Raw genomic sequence first — 13,214 nt, 5'->3', positions numbered from 1 at the left:
GATCCATCCTTTTTTCCTCGGAGCCCCGTCTTACATCTGACAAGCACTGACACCCCATCCGCACGCACGCAGACAGACACACACACAGACACGAGTAAGTTAGTGTTTCCCATTACTAAACCAGTGTTGGCAAGCACTGTAACCTGCATACAAAATAACTAAGTGCCAGTAATAATTAACTAAAATGTAGACTAGAATGTAAGCGCATAAAAATAATAATAATACAATGAATTGTCTTGGTTCATTTGTAATACATTGATTTGAATGCACTGCCTCAACTGGGATAAATGTACTTTGCAGGTTGCAGATCTGGTCTAGATCGGATACGGAAACGATGTGACCTGTGTGTGTGGGAATTACCGGATCTGAGCACTGAGCAGTAATTAGAAACCAGGCTTTCCACAGTAGGTAGTAGGCTACAGTTCCTGAACATAGAATAGAACTACCCCTCCCACACACATCAGCGTTGCCATGTCTGCTTATTATAAGCGACCTTCGGCTTCTTTTTCTGTCAAGTTGCTTGTAAATATTGGTGGTTGCGTTTTTTGGGGCTTGTTTCTAAAGTGTTGTTACTTATTTGGGCTTGTTTCCTAATGTTGTTTAAACCAGTGGTTCTCAAACATTTTCATGTCATGGACCCCCAAATTAAAACGTATATTTGTACGGTGCCTATAAACCCCCATCTGAAAATATTGTATGCCAGGGGAGCCCCCCGTACCAGATTTGTGTTGTAGAATTTTTCAAAAAGCATCCAAATATTCCACATTTTATTTCAAGATTTTTTTGAAAATAGCAGATCTACAAGCCCACTATGAGCTTGCGTTGTGAGTTTGTAAATAGCTGATGTACATACAGTCGGTTTCTTTTGGGCTTGTTTTCATAGACCTGTTTGCTTATTTCTCTCGAAAGATCTGGCAACAGTGCCTCCCACACACACACACACACACACACAATGTGCCCCGTCCACCCAGTATACACAATAACGGGACTATAGCAGATTGCCTGGCTGGCATCGATGCATTAAAATGGGTCGGAGGAGATAATCGCACATCGTGCCGTTATTATTGCTGGAGAAGTTGCAGACCGACTGACGGCTCGTAACGTCCCATCGTCTGGAAACGACATCAGGGACAGTTTAGAGGAGCATCGGGTAAGTGATGTCTGCTAGCCTGTTAGCATAGGAACGTTAACGTTAGCCTGTGCTGGCTCATTTAACCCGTCCCGTTTCGACCTGCTGCTGGCTGCAGTGAAACAACACCATCATCGGTATATTATTGAACTTTTTCTCCGTGTGTTTACACGGCGATCGTCAGGTGATTTATTTGTATTTATATGTATGACTTGTTACACGACTTATACAGCCACTGTATCCTTGTCAATGGACCTCGGGTAATGCAGCTTCCTGAATGTACACATCATGTTGCTGTGGTCCACAGCGTTAGATGGAGTTCATGCTGTGGAGTTTGATTTGATTTGATTTCCTGAAGCATCGCTTTGAGGTGGACGTGTCAGTTGATTGTGTGTGTGTGTGTGTGTGTGTGTGTGTGTGTGTGTGTGTGTGTGTGTGTACGCGCACGCGCGTGCACCAAATGCATCATAAATGCATCATGCACCATAAATATGCAATCACACAGCAGATGACTTGCAGAATAGTTTCCCCCCCAGATAAGACGGGAGGGTTCATTTATGTTGTTAAGTAGTAAGTACACAGTCAAATCCCCAGTGATCCGTAAAATGTAATCTCCTACCCTGGTCTCTCCCTCCCTCACGGAGGAGGGGAGTCACAATTTCTACTGCTCTTCCCAAGACTGATTCCCTGCTTGAACCGGGAAGATATTGTACTGGGAAGATATTGTATGTATGATGAGCTTCAGGCAGGACTACATGTCAACCAGACACCGGGGTCTAGATTTCTCGATGGAAGGGTAGGGAGACCACCTCCAACCACTAACTTTGTGCTTGTTACATTTATAACACACTCTTATCATACAGATTGGTTAAAATAACTGGAATTATTATCAATTAATTCCAGATTGCAGCAATGGGCCCTTGTACAATCTTTTTTTTTTAATGTAGAGCTTTTGGTGTGTAGAGCTTTTGGATTGGAAGTGGTGAGACTGCAGGTTGTGCATCACACCACAGTGCAACATGACACCATTCATTGTTGAAGTACAATTAAAGCAGGTACATGACAACAATAGAGCCACATGCATTACAGGGTTGCACTTCCACAAAAATGTGTCTTAAAAAAATATTCTAGAATCATTCTACTAAACTCTATATTTGTGTATGGGTGAATGACAAAAAAATGTATGTCCCCTCTCAGCAACATGCATTCATAGCAGTTGATTCAGCATTGCTGTCAAGTGAAGTTTGAAGAGTGTTGTTATGAATTATGATTATGGGACTGACCTTTATGTGATTGACCCAGTACATACATGTGTTGAATCACTCATCTGCATAAGCACATACTGAGTCTGATACACTTGATGCCATGACAATCAACTACTTTCTGTTTTTGTCCTTGTCTCATATCTTCTGGTCACGTCATGTGTCCAATACTGTATATATTATGTGTGCAATCTCTCAAGACGGATTCAGAGCTCCGCTTCTGATTCAAATCAGAAATCAAAAATCTAATTCAAAGGGGGGGGGGGGGGGGGGGAATCCCTTTTTTCGTGTGTGTAATAAACTTTAGAACTTGTCGTGTGATACTGCTTGGTGTCATCTTGTTCTCCGAGCTCGTCACTCAACGGAAACCTCGGTCACCACCTTAGTTAGAGGGAGACTTTTAAGGATCACATGGTTGGTCAACTAAATTCACAACAAGTGTAAAGACGAGCACAATATTTTTTTTTTGCCAAGCAATTATTTCTTTCTTTTAACACATTCAGTGCCATGGGACAAACACATGATATCATTATCAGTCAATCTGCAATTTTATTTTATATGAGCTCTGTTTTGATGAACCTGTTTTTCAGCTATTTGTTGGCTCTTGGCTTTGGGATGATCTCATTGTATTACGGTAGACTTGGAACTGACTGGGTTGTGTGTCTTTTAGGCCAACACGTGGTGGACTGTTACTCTCTCACAGCTGGTTCTCACTAGCCTGGTAAACCCTCCCTCCGGAAATCTCATTTCCATTTGATTTCAGGAGTGAATCAAATAGAAATGAGATTTCCGGAGGGAGGGTTTACCAGGCTAGGTTCTCACTGAGACACTGATATCCTGTTAGCACGGACCGACTGGCTAATTTTGAAAAATAGATAAGCCACCAGACTTGCAGAAATATAAACGTTATAGAAAGACAACTGATTGAAGTTGACCCAAATCCTGGTTGTGTGTTCTCTTCTCAGTAGGTACTGCAGGCAGCCATGGGTGGGCTGGGGAATGGCCGGCGCGGTGGCAGGTCTCCTCCCCTGATGATTGGTGCCTTGATCGCCTGCATACTGGTACTGGGCTTTAATTACTGGGTGTCCAGCTCCCGCAACCTGGAACTACAGGTACTGGAACTGTGTGTGCGTGTGTGTGCGTGCGTGCGCGCATGCCTGCGCGCATGCCTGCCCGCCCGCCTGTAATTGAGTGATTGTTTATTTTGTTTCCTTTTACAGTGGTCAGTTGTGTGTACCTTTTCAATGCAAAGGGTTATTATTTTGGTTTGGCATTCCATTTGATTAGATGAAAAGGTAGTCATGTAGTGCTTGGGTTTTATGGTCATCTTTATTCTATGAATGTGAATTCTATGTGCATGGAAGGCTATTGGTGGTACAGGAGAGGTAACTGATAAAGGGTTGTTCAGTCATGTTGTTGAGGAAAAGGGTACTACACGATTATGCACACACACACTTCTTATTCTGTTATTGTAGATTTCTTTAGTTCACTTTGCGTGCATTGTCAGTATGTTAGCTTGTTTGGCAATTAGGATTCAAGGTTTTTGTTTGTTACATCCCATATACAAACACAATAGTAACATAGCTGGGTTAGGAGTACAGTAATCTCACTAGACCACTGTTTCCCAAAGTTTTTTTTTTTGCTGATGGGTTCCCAGATTGGGAGTACAGTGGATATTTGATGTACCTTCTTTAGTTAGTGCAGTACTTCTGTGTACGTGCACACGGCAGCGCTCACCGCTCACATGTACTGTATGTGTCCATCCAGACCAAGTTGTACGCGCTGGAGGGTCAGGCGCGGCGCAGTGCAGCGGAGCGAGGAGCTGTGGAGATGAAGAAGAATGAGTTCCAGGAGGAGATCGGGAGGCAGAAGGAGCAAATCATCCGCATAGAGAACCTCTACAAGAGGCAGCTGGAGGGAGTCCAGAACACCTGCAGCCAAGACAAGGTATTCGCATGCACTGCATCATGTGTGTGTGTGTGTAGTGTTATGTAGTCTCAATATTTCCAAAACAATCATTAGCCCCACAATCCAACAAACGCTTTATGTTAACTCTGTACTCTGTGGTTTCCACAGACTGAATGATGAACTTGTTATTGACTATTATTATTCTACAAAAGCAGTGTGTCCTTGATTCACCTCAACCGTGTGTGTGTGTGTGTGTGTGTGTGTGTGTGTGTGTGTGTGTGTGTGTGAGTGTGTGAGTGTGTGAGTGTGTGAGTGTGTGAGTGTGTGAGAGTGTGAAATCTCCACCAGGCGAGCGATACCATATCGGCATGCATGACAAAGACCATCTGTTAAAAGCCTGTTGTGTCCCACTCCCAGATAGCATAAGCATATTAACAGAGTATTGACAAATAACTGTGGTTTGCTTTCAGGGCAGCATGCAGCAGAACATTTCCTCCAGTACCAAAACAACACAGGAACTAAAAGGTAAGAGTTTACTCTTATTTTGTAGCTTCATTTTTTTTTTAAATACATTTTTTTATGTTGAATTATACACAGTGGTCTCATAATAAAAAAAAGTGGATAAATGATGGATACAAACATTTGCGCTGTCATTTTGTGATTTTATAGTGTAGTGATGTTTTGTGTGTGTGTGTGTGTGTGTGTGTGTGTGTGTGTGTGTGTGTGTGTGTGTGTGTGTGTGTGTGTGTGTGTGTGTGTGTGTGTGTGTGTGTGTGTGTGTGTGTGTGTGTGTGTGTGTGTGTGTGTGTGTGTAGGTCAGTTGAACGAGCTGAACAATGATTTGGGGAAGCTTCAGAGGGAGCTACAGACTTGCCAAGCCTACCTCAACACCCTAAACAAGAAATTGACTTATGACATGTAAGAAACACCTATACATTTTTTACTCTCAAAACACATTTTGATTTGATTTTGAAAATTATATAAAAATGTAGTGGTTAAAAATTATACATATTGCTTTGCCATGCTCCTCTTTAAATATTATACCCCTCTCAGACAGATAGATATCTGTTCATTGTTTGTACATTACATGAGTATATATATACCTGTGTGTGTGTGTGTGTGTGTAGGACACAGTGCAACACCCAGATCCTGTCTCAGAAGGAGCTGTGTGATGAGAAGGTTGCAGCTATTCAGAAGAAGAAGATGGAGAAACTTATCCCTGCTCCTGCTGTGTCCTCTCAGGTCAGACAACCTTTCCTGTCACACTGACCCATTGTAATCACATCCAATTATAGCGAATGCCTATTAGTCCAAATGAACCTAACGTTATGTTGGGGGTTTACCTGACAAAGTCTTAGAACTGAAACATTTTATTTCTTCAAATACATGTTGTAACTGTAGACAGTTAGAGTTAGACAGTGTGCGGCAGTTAATTTGCTTTGTGCACTTCCAGGCCCTCTCCTTTTTATAGGGTGCGAAGAATCTGAATTTCAGAAAATCAGAATTTCCACCTACCAGTACACACAGTAAATCATCATATTTGTCGTTATTTGGTGCCAGTAGTATCACTGTCTGTCATGATGTCCAGTTACTGATGTAAAGAGATCCTTGAACCAACTGATATTGACTCCACCACAGGTTAACACAGCTCCCACGCTAAAGGAGGAGGGGAAAAATAAAGATGAGGGCCCTGGGAAGGCGGGACTTGATGAAACCAAGACGACCCCTGTCTTGGGCCACATTCCTGAACTATCCCAGCCTAAAGTCAATGACCTACCAGAACTCCTGACCAATGAGATCACAATGGATAAAGGTAAACGATATGGAAAGGCCTTAATGTCTCACCCCTGTTGACCCACTGTACATGGCACTTGGGATACAACACTGAGCAATCATTCCCTACAGGCCCTGGGAGTTGCAAATGAACTTGTTAGCAATATTCAAATTGTCTGGGGAAAAAGCTAACATTTGCGTGTTCTCCAGCTCTTTATGGCTGCTGGATTTGTGTTTGACTTCTCTATTTCTACTTCACAACCTGAAGTACCTCTAAACCCACTAACTCAGGTGTGGGCAACCTCAGGTTTGGGCTGATCACCCAGTGCGAAAACCACCATGGCTTTTACGCCTTATTATTATAGGCAGTTAATTAGACTAATACAAGCATAAAGTAAGCCAAACATTTAATAACAAAACCTAAACAAAGAATGAATCAATAATTTTATATGAATAATAAATGTAAGAGCAATTCTCATTACATGGAGAGAAAGGTTTCATGCGCCTCAAACAATGATGGCTTGTTTTTTTAATTACCTCCAATAGCCCAATCTAATTAGCCTGGCATTGGCCAGACTGATAACGTGGATTCACTCTCACGTTCCTCCCCCGCGTATCAGTCTGGACTTCGGCCCATAGGGAACGAGTATGAGAAATCAAAATAATGATCGGGCCAATCAGTGCAGACAGCAGTTTCGACTGCTGTCCGTACAACAGTGAAAAGCATCAAAATAATTTTCTGATTTCTCATACTCGCTCCGACTGATACGTGGGGGAGGAACGTGAGAGTGAATCCACGTTATAAGTCTGGCCAACTAATAACCTGGTTGATAAAAAAGAGGTGGTTGCCCACCCCTCTACAAAAAAAAGAGGGGGGGGAAAGGAGAAAGACACTGTTAGATATTCAGCCTCATTTGCTTCTCTTTCTTCCTATTGGTAAAAAAGGATGGAAGGAACATAAAAAGAAATCACATGTTTTTATTCCCATACTCTCTATTAAAAGCATACAAATGTAGATATCCATGTTTCTTGGGGTGTGTACTGTATGTGTGTCTGCTTGCACTCACGCTCTCATCTAAGTTAAGGTGCAAGAGTGCTGGTGCCAGCATGTGTTGGAATGCGTTTATATATTTGTGTGTGCTTTGCTTCTCTCTGTAATATTGCTTAGGACTGGACCCCCCAGCAGTCCTGCCCTCCTTAAAGGATCTGTCCAAGCCAGAGTCTGTTCCCTCGGCCCCAGTAGTGAAACAAGACACCCTGCAGCCTCTAGAGGGCACTGTGGGGACAGAGGGCGACGGCACAGCTGACAGCAAACTTAACCTGAACCTGACAGAGGATAAAGACGTGGAGGTGATGGATGCTCATGGAGGAAAGACACAGATAGAAGGTATTTCAGCTTTCTAAATCTTGGGGACCAATAGGAGGTCACGTAGTCAGTAACACTTTAATGCACTTTAACCTAGACATCCCAGACCGTTTTTATTATAGGGTGAAAAAATGTATAAAATCAATAATTTGGAAAATAGCTGATCTAGATGCCCACAATATGTCGTATCATAATCAGTAATAAGTTGCTCAGTGGTTATCCGATGTAGACACAGAAATTAATCCCTGAACCCATTTTATTTCATACTATAGCTGGACACCACATTATTTCAGTACATGCCTAATATATAGATAAAGCCATATATTAGTGGGATAGAACCACTTCTGAAATGGCATTAAAACATTAAAACACCAATAATGTATTTTCTTAAATATTTATTTCACACATTGAGTACTGTTTTACTAACTGGTCAATTACAGGTGTAGCGGCTCTCAAATCCTTCAATATTACTCTCAAGGAGAGTTTCATCATTTCAACATTCTGGAAGAAATATGATTTATTGAGCTTAGAATTTTTTTAATATGTTTGCTTCATGTATAAGGCTTTGTATGGGCTTGCCTCATTTGAACTCATTTAAAGCAGTGGTTTTCAAAGTGTGGTCCGGGGACCCCCAGGGGTCCTTGAGGGGGTTCCAGGCGGTCCCCAGCTAAAACTTTAACCCTATACAGCCGATCTACAAGCTCATAACTTGTCCCCATGCGACATGTTGTGAGCTTGCAGATCTGCTACTTTCAAAACAATATATGTATATATTTCTTTTAGTGAAAAATGTGGAATATTTTGTAAACATTTTAACAACACAAATCTTATATAGGGGTCAGTAGCACAACATATTTTCAGATGGGGGTCCGCGGCCAAATACATATTTATTTGGGAGTCTTTGACATAAAAAGGTTTGAGAACCACTGGTTTAATGGGGGATGACAGGGGCACCAGCACTAGGGCCACCACTAGAGGGGGCTGTGAGGTACCATACTGTATGCTACCACTTTTGGACAAAATGTGCTGTCAGTAAAGGGAAGTAAATGTTGGCCTACCACTTGGAATAAGGGAGTGCCCTACATACAGTATGTTAAGACCCATCTCGAACAATGACTTAAGGAAAACCATAACTGATATTTTTTAAGCTTACATGTACACATTTATTTGGCATCTTGTTTTTTATACTTTATTATATTTTTATATTTGTATTTGCATAATGTCATTTGTAATTGTAAGTTTTTTTGTGACAGCCTGTGTGTGAAATTAGCATTCTTGCTCACTCCAGATTGGGTTACATCAATACTGATGTGCTCTGTCCCTATGAAATAAACAGAAAGAAAATAAAATAAAAAATCTCCTACAGAAATGACATATATTATCAGCTGTGTGACAGCTCTGGGTGATACACGTTGTGTAATCAAATGGAAGATGGCACACATTTATTATGAAGAGCATTTAGTTACAAACCAGTTATTGATTCTGGCAGTTGTTTTTTAAGGCTGCAACTATCGATTGTCTTAGTGATTATTCTATCGATGACTTTTTTGATGAATCAGTTGAGAAGCACGTTTTTTTTTTATATAAAAAAAAGTATATATCAACAAAGCAATTAACCACTTAAGCATTATTTTATGTCGTAGCTTAACGCTGTCGTGCAAAAATAGTGAAAATAGCCGATCTACAAGCTCACGATGTGACGTGTTATGAATTTCTAGATCGGCTTTCAATATTTCTGCAATTTCTCTCCTATAATGACATGCCCAAAATATGGATAGATTATTCATTGATTCTACTATTAAATGATCAATTATCAATTATTTCTTATAATAGATAAATTTTATTAGTTCTGTTAACTGTTGCACCCCTACTATTGTTGTCTGTAGAGATGGACCCTGGCATGGAGGACATGCTGTTTAGCCAGGGGAAGGCAGATGAGACCCCAGGCGGCACGAAGGACGAGGAGCCAGAGGACTATGACGGAGATGAGCGAATAGTGGACGGAGGAGACTCTGAGAAACCACAAAATCAGGAGAATATTGGTGCGTTTGGATTTACTTGAGGAAGAGTGTGTGTGTGTGTGTGTGTGAGAATGTGATCGTGTGTGAGTGTTTGAGAGAGAAGGAAAGATATAGACATTATAGAGACCATTGAAAGACCTTCCTTGCATTCGTGCTGAGGTGAAAAATGACACTTTGTTAAATAAACTAGCAACTGACATTTTCTTGTTCCTTACTTTGAGTTTAGAATATGGGATTAGATGTTAATGTCTTTTCTATTTCAGGGTATGGACTAGACATTTAGTGATTAAGGTCAGGAAGTACAAGCATTGTAATTCAATTCAAACATTGGTTTGTGTGTGTGTGTGTGTGTGTGTGTGTGTGTGTGTGTGTGTGTGTGTGTGTGTGTGTGTGTGTGTGTGTTGGGGGGGGGGGGGTGTAATTACTATGTCCTCCTGTGTACACCTGTGTGTCCTCCTGTGCACACAAAGAAGTGTATGTTTGCAGAGGCGTGCATGTTACGCGAATAACTGCATGGTGCTGCTTGATGGATCAAAAGTTGATGTTGTACAGTAAATAACGGTTGTACTGTCATAGATGAACAGCTGTGTGTGTGTTTGTTGTTATTGACAGTTTAGTAGTCATTTATTTATATTAATGCGGAGTTTGTGTCTGTCTGTCTGTTTGATAGACAAGGACATGGAGGAGGCACTTGCTGACTATAATGGAGATGATGAGAATGAAGGAGAATTTGAGGCAGACAAACAAGCAGCGCTTGCTCAGATCTAAGGTACACACACAACACACACACACACACACACACACACACACACACACACACACACACACACACAAAATCAATCTCTCTTGCTTTAACATTCATAAAAGAGGAGGCCCTTTTGATGATCAATTCTCAGAGATAAAAATAAAGTCTTAAAATGATTCAGTTTTGTTTTAAATTTGCTTTCAGGGCTGTTGAAGACTTGGGGGAAGAAGTCCCGCAATACACACTGTTCACAGATACACTCTGAACCAGGAACCATTCAGGACTTCTGCACAACCGCATAGTGCGATTGAATACAGCCATATGTATTGAACACAAAACACACCAAAACAGAAACAATCTGGCCACAAGTAGGGAGAATTTCAAAGTCCAATTCTTTTTTTTTACGATTTTATACAGTTGGTTAGAGCTTTTACATACAGACTCATGTTGTTCAATCAAATACTCTGGACAATTAAAACCATCACATCAGTCTCACACACACACACACACACACACACACACACACACACACACACACACACACACACACACACACACACACACACACACACACACACACACACACACACACACACACACACACGATGTACATGCATACATGAGTCTATCTACTGTACAGTGACATGTGTCTTAGATTGAGAGGCTTGACAAGTTCATCCTCCTGTGGTCTTCTAGAGGTACAGCAACATCTCACATTTTGCCTTAAGTTACTCCTGGGCCTCGTATTCACAAAGTGTGTCATACTGTAGGAGAAGTCTCATTTACTTAATGGCTGAATCAGGCTTGGTGAAGCTGTGGTACCAAGTGGAAGGGGTATGTTGTTAGGCATACGGATTGTTACTGCTTTACAGTGTTGAGAAACATACTGCAAGGTTTTGTTGAGCAGCTCATTGCATTTCAAAGCAGAACGTGTTAGAATGATTTGAGAATGTGTATGACCATGGATTAGTCACCACAGTTTATCAATTAACTTGTGAATACTGGCCCTGGTCTGCTGTAGTGAATGTGCTGTGTTGTTGGTGATGAGATAGGCTGAGAACTGCTGTAAAATAATATAACATTTATTGACTAGGAAGAGTGATATGGACTTCTGGGCTCCTGCATAGCAGAAAATATGAGCCTAAGTTTGTCCACATAAAATACAGTCTACTAAATTAAACTAAACGTGGGTACGCCCAACCATTAAATACTGTATGTCAGACAATAGATCTGTATCCTAACTTTTATGAAGAAAGCCTAAATAATTTATTGCTTTGTATTTTACGAAATTTCTTTTGGTTTCAAGGGCAACACATTTTTACTTAGAACCTGCCAGTCTGAATAACTCCAAAATGTTCACTCAGCTATGTCATCATCAGAGCAAATAACCATCTTTTTAGCCATGGCCATTAATGTGCATAACATTTTTGTTTTTGGTAGTTCATCAATATTTTTAATACTGAGACAAAGAATCTGTTATCTGTTGGTAACATTTCTGATGGTGTCACATTTTTGTTATATTAAAAGACGTGCAAATAGGTTGTGAAACAACTACGCAATCTGAAATGCTAAAGAATAGAAATGGGTTGGATGGTGATGTTTAGAATTGCTTTGTGGAATTGTCAGCCTTGCACTGTCAAAGTTAGAAGGTCAAGATTAAAACCAGGAGTTTTAACTTATTTAATCAGTAGATGTGCTTTGTTTTGTTTTGTTTTTATCAGGGCCTTTTTGATCAAGTATAAAATGAATGTTGGATTGTGAATGTGCTCAAGTCACAGGATGATCATGAATTGGCATTTAGTTCTTTTAGTTTTGATGGTGATTTCTGAAAAGTACAAGATCAGTGTGTGTAGCACAGCTGGCCATGTAGAATGACATTAGAAGAGAAATAAATTGTAATTTAACCAGTCTGAGATCAATGCTCCATTATGTTGAAAAGTGACTTGCAGCTTTTGTTAATTTGATATCCTTTCAATGCTGAAACCTATACTGTAAAATCCTGAGTGTACAAATGGACCCATTTGGTTACATTTGTACACTCTCAGAGTTACAAATACAGTATTTATACTGTATAAATGCAGTATACATGAAATTGGGTTACATTTTGTACACGCTGAGTTACAAATGGATGAGGGTCAATTTGGTTTATATTTGTACACTCTCAGAGTTAAATGAACACTCAGGATTTTACTTCTAGGTTTCTAGGTCCAACTGCACTACCAACTGCTTAACGATGTAATGGTTTTTGTAGATGCAGCAAGTCAGCACTGTGGGTTAGTGTCTGTCATGAAGCAAAGCTTGCATACTGTATACCCACTGCTCATCATGGAATCAACTTTGTCAGTCTGTTTTGTGTACACACTATCTGCTGGAAATCAAATTGGAGAGAACATTTATGATTTTATTTTTATTTTTTTTGTACATGAGGTTCTCTTTATTGTTGTTGAACTGATATTTTTTGTGTGTCTTTTCTGAACCAATAGTGAAGAAATTTGTGAAATGTTCAAGTGATCACAGGCAATTTTGTTTTCACTCCGTTACTCGCTTTGGAAGTGAGTGACAGAGATGATGAATAAAAAGGGTTTTATTACCAATATACTGTACATTGCCATGTCACATGTGATATACATTTTGTTTGTGTGTGCGCGTATCTGTGCATACTTGCACATAAGTGCATGTGAGAGCATTTCTGCTTATACAGCCTTGAGTGAAGAGGTAGATTCAAGATCAGTGATTCTCAACCTGTGGCCCGGGGACCACTGGTGGTTCGAGAGGGTATTGCAAGTGGGCCCCGAAATAATTGGCTAAAATATTTTATTTTAAGATTTTAAACTGTGGATTTTTTTACCTTGAAAAACAAAGAGTTTTCATTGAAATACAGATATCTGGGCTCTCTAGGCTAGCAGAGGGAGTGTAGCGCCCAAGATTACAATTGGCACTGCGTGAAAAAAAGTGGGTTGCAAAATCGTGGGATAAAAAAAAAAGAAGAAAAAGAAATACAGAATATAGC

General features: G+C 40.4%; 1 protein-coding gene across 2 annotated transcripts; it reads left to right on the top strand.

Moving 5' to 3' along the window:
• The first annotated feature begins 960 nt into the window (after positions 1-960).
• Positions 961-12,807, top strand: golm1 (golgi membrane protein 1). Of its 2 annotated transcripts, none has more exons than XM_080433793.1 (11): positions 961-1,150; positions 3,360-3,503; positions 4,159-4,338; positions 4,770-4,824; positions 5,115-5,217; positions 5,427-5,541; positions 5,938-6,112; positions 7,241-7,459; positions 9,325-9,480; positions 10,130-10,228; positions 10,409-12,807. In XM_080433793.1, exons 2-10 carry the CDS (start codon positions 3,375-3,377, stop codon positions 10,225-10,227), a joined length of 1,230 nt encoding a protein of 409 aa, XP_080289919.1. In that variant the 5' UTR covers positions 961-1,150; positions 3,360-3,374; the 3' UTR covers position 10,228; positions 10,409-12,807. The 2 variants fall into 2 exon arrangements, with proteins under 2 accessions (XP_080289919.1, XP_080289918.1); XM_080433792.1 differs by having other exon boundaries at positions 3,357-3,503.
• Positions 12,808-13,214: the final 407 nt, after the last annotated feature.

The sequence above is a fragment of the Gymnoscopelus braueri genome (genome assembly GCF_963280865.1).
Source record: "Gymnoscopelus braueri genome assembly, chromosome: 7".
Classification (NCBI taxonomy): Eukaryota; Metazoa; Chordata; class Actinopteri; order Myctophiformes; family Myctophidae; genus Gymnoscopelus; species Gymnoscopelus braueri.
This window is presented reverse-complemented; position numbering and strand designations above follow the sequence as displayed.

Bases quoted from the DNA above. Each gene is read 5' to 3' on its own strand.
- golm1 (XM_080433793.1), top strand. From the start codon at position 3,375: ATGGGTGGGCTGGGGAATGGCCGGCGCGGTGGCAGGTCTCCTCCCCTG. The intron at 4,339-4,769 runs GTATTCGCATGC...GTTTGCTTTCAG, and splicing joins ACACCTGCAGCCAAGACAAG to GGCAGCATGCAGCAGAACAT. The intron at 7,460-9,324 runs GTATTTCAGCTT...TGTTGTCTGTAG, and splicing joins AGGAAAGACACAGATAGAAG to AGATGGACCCTGGCATGGAG.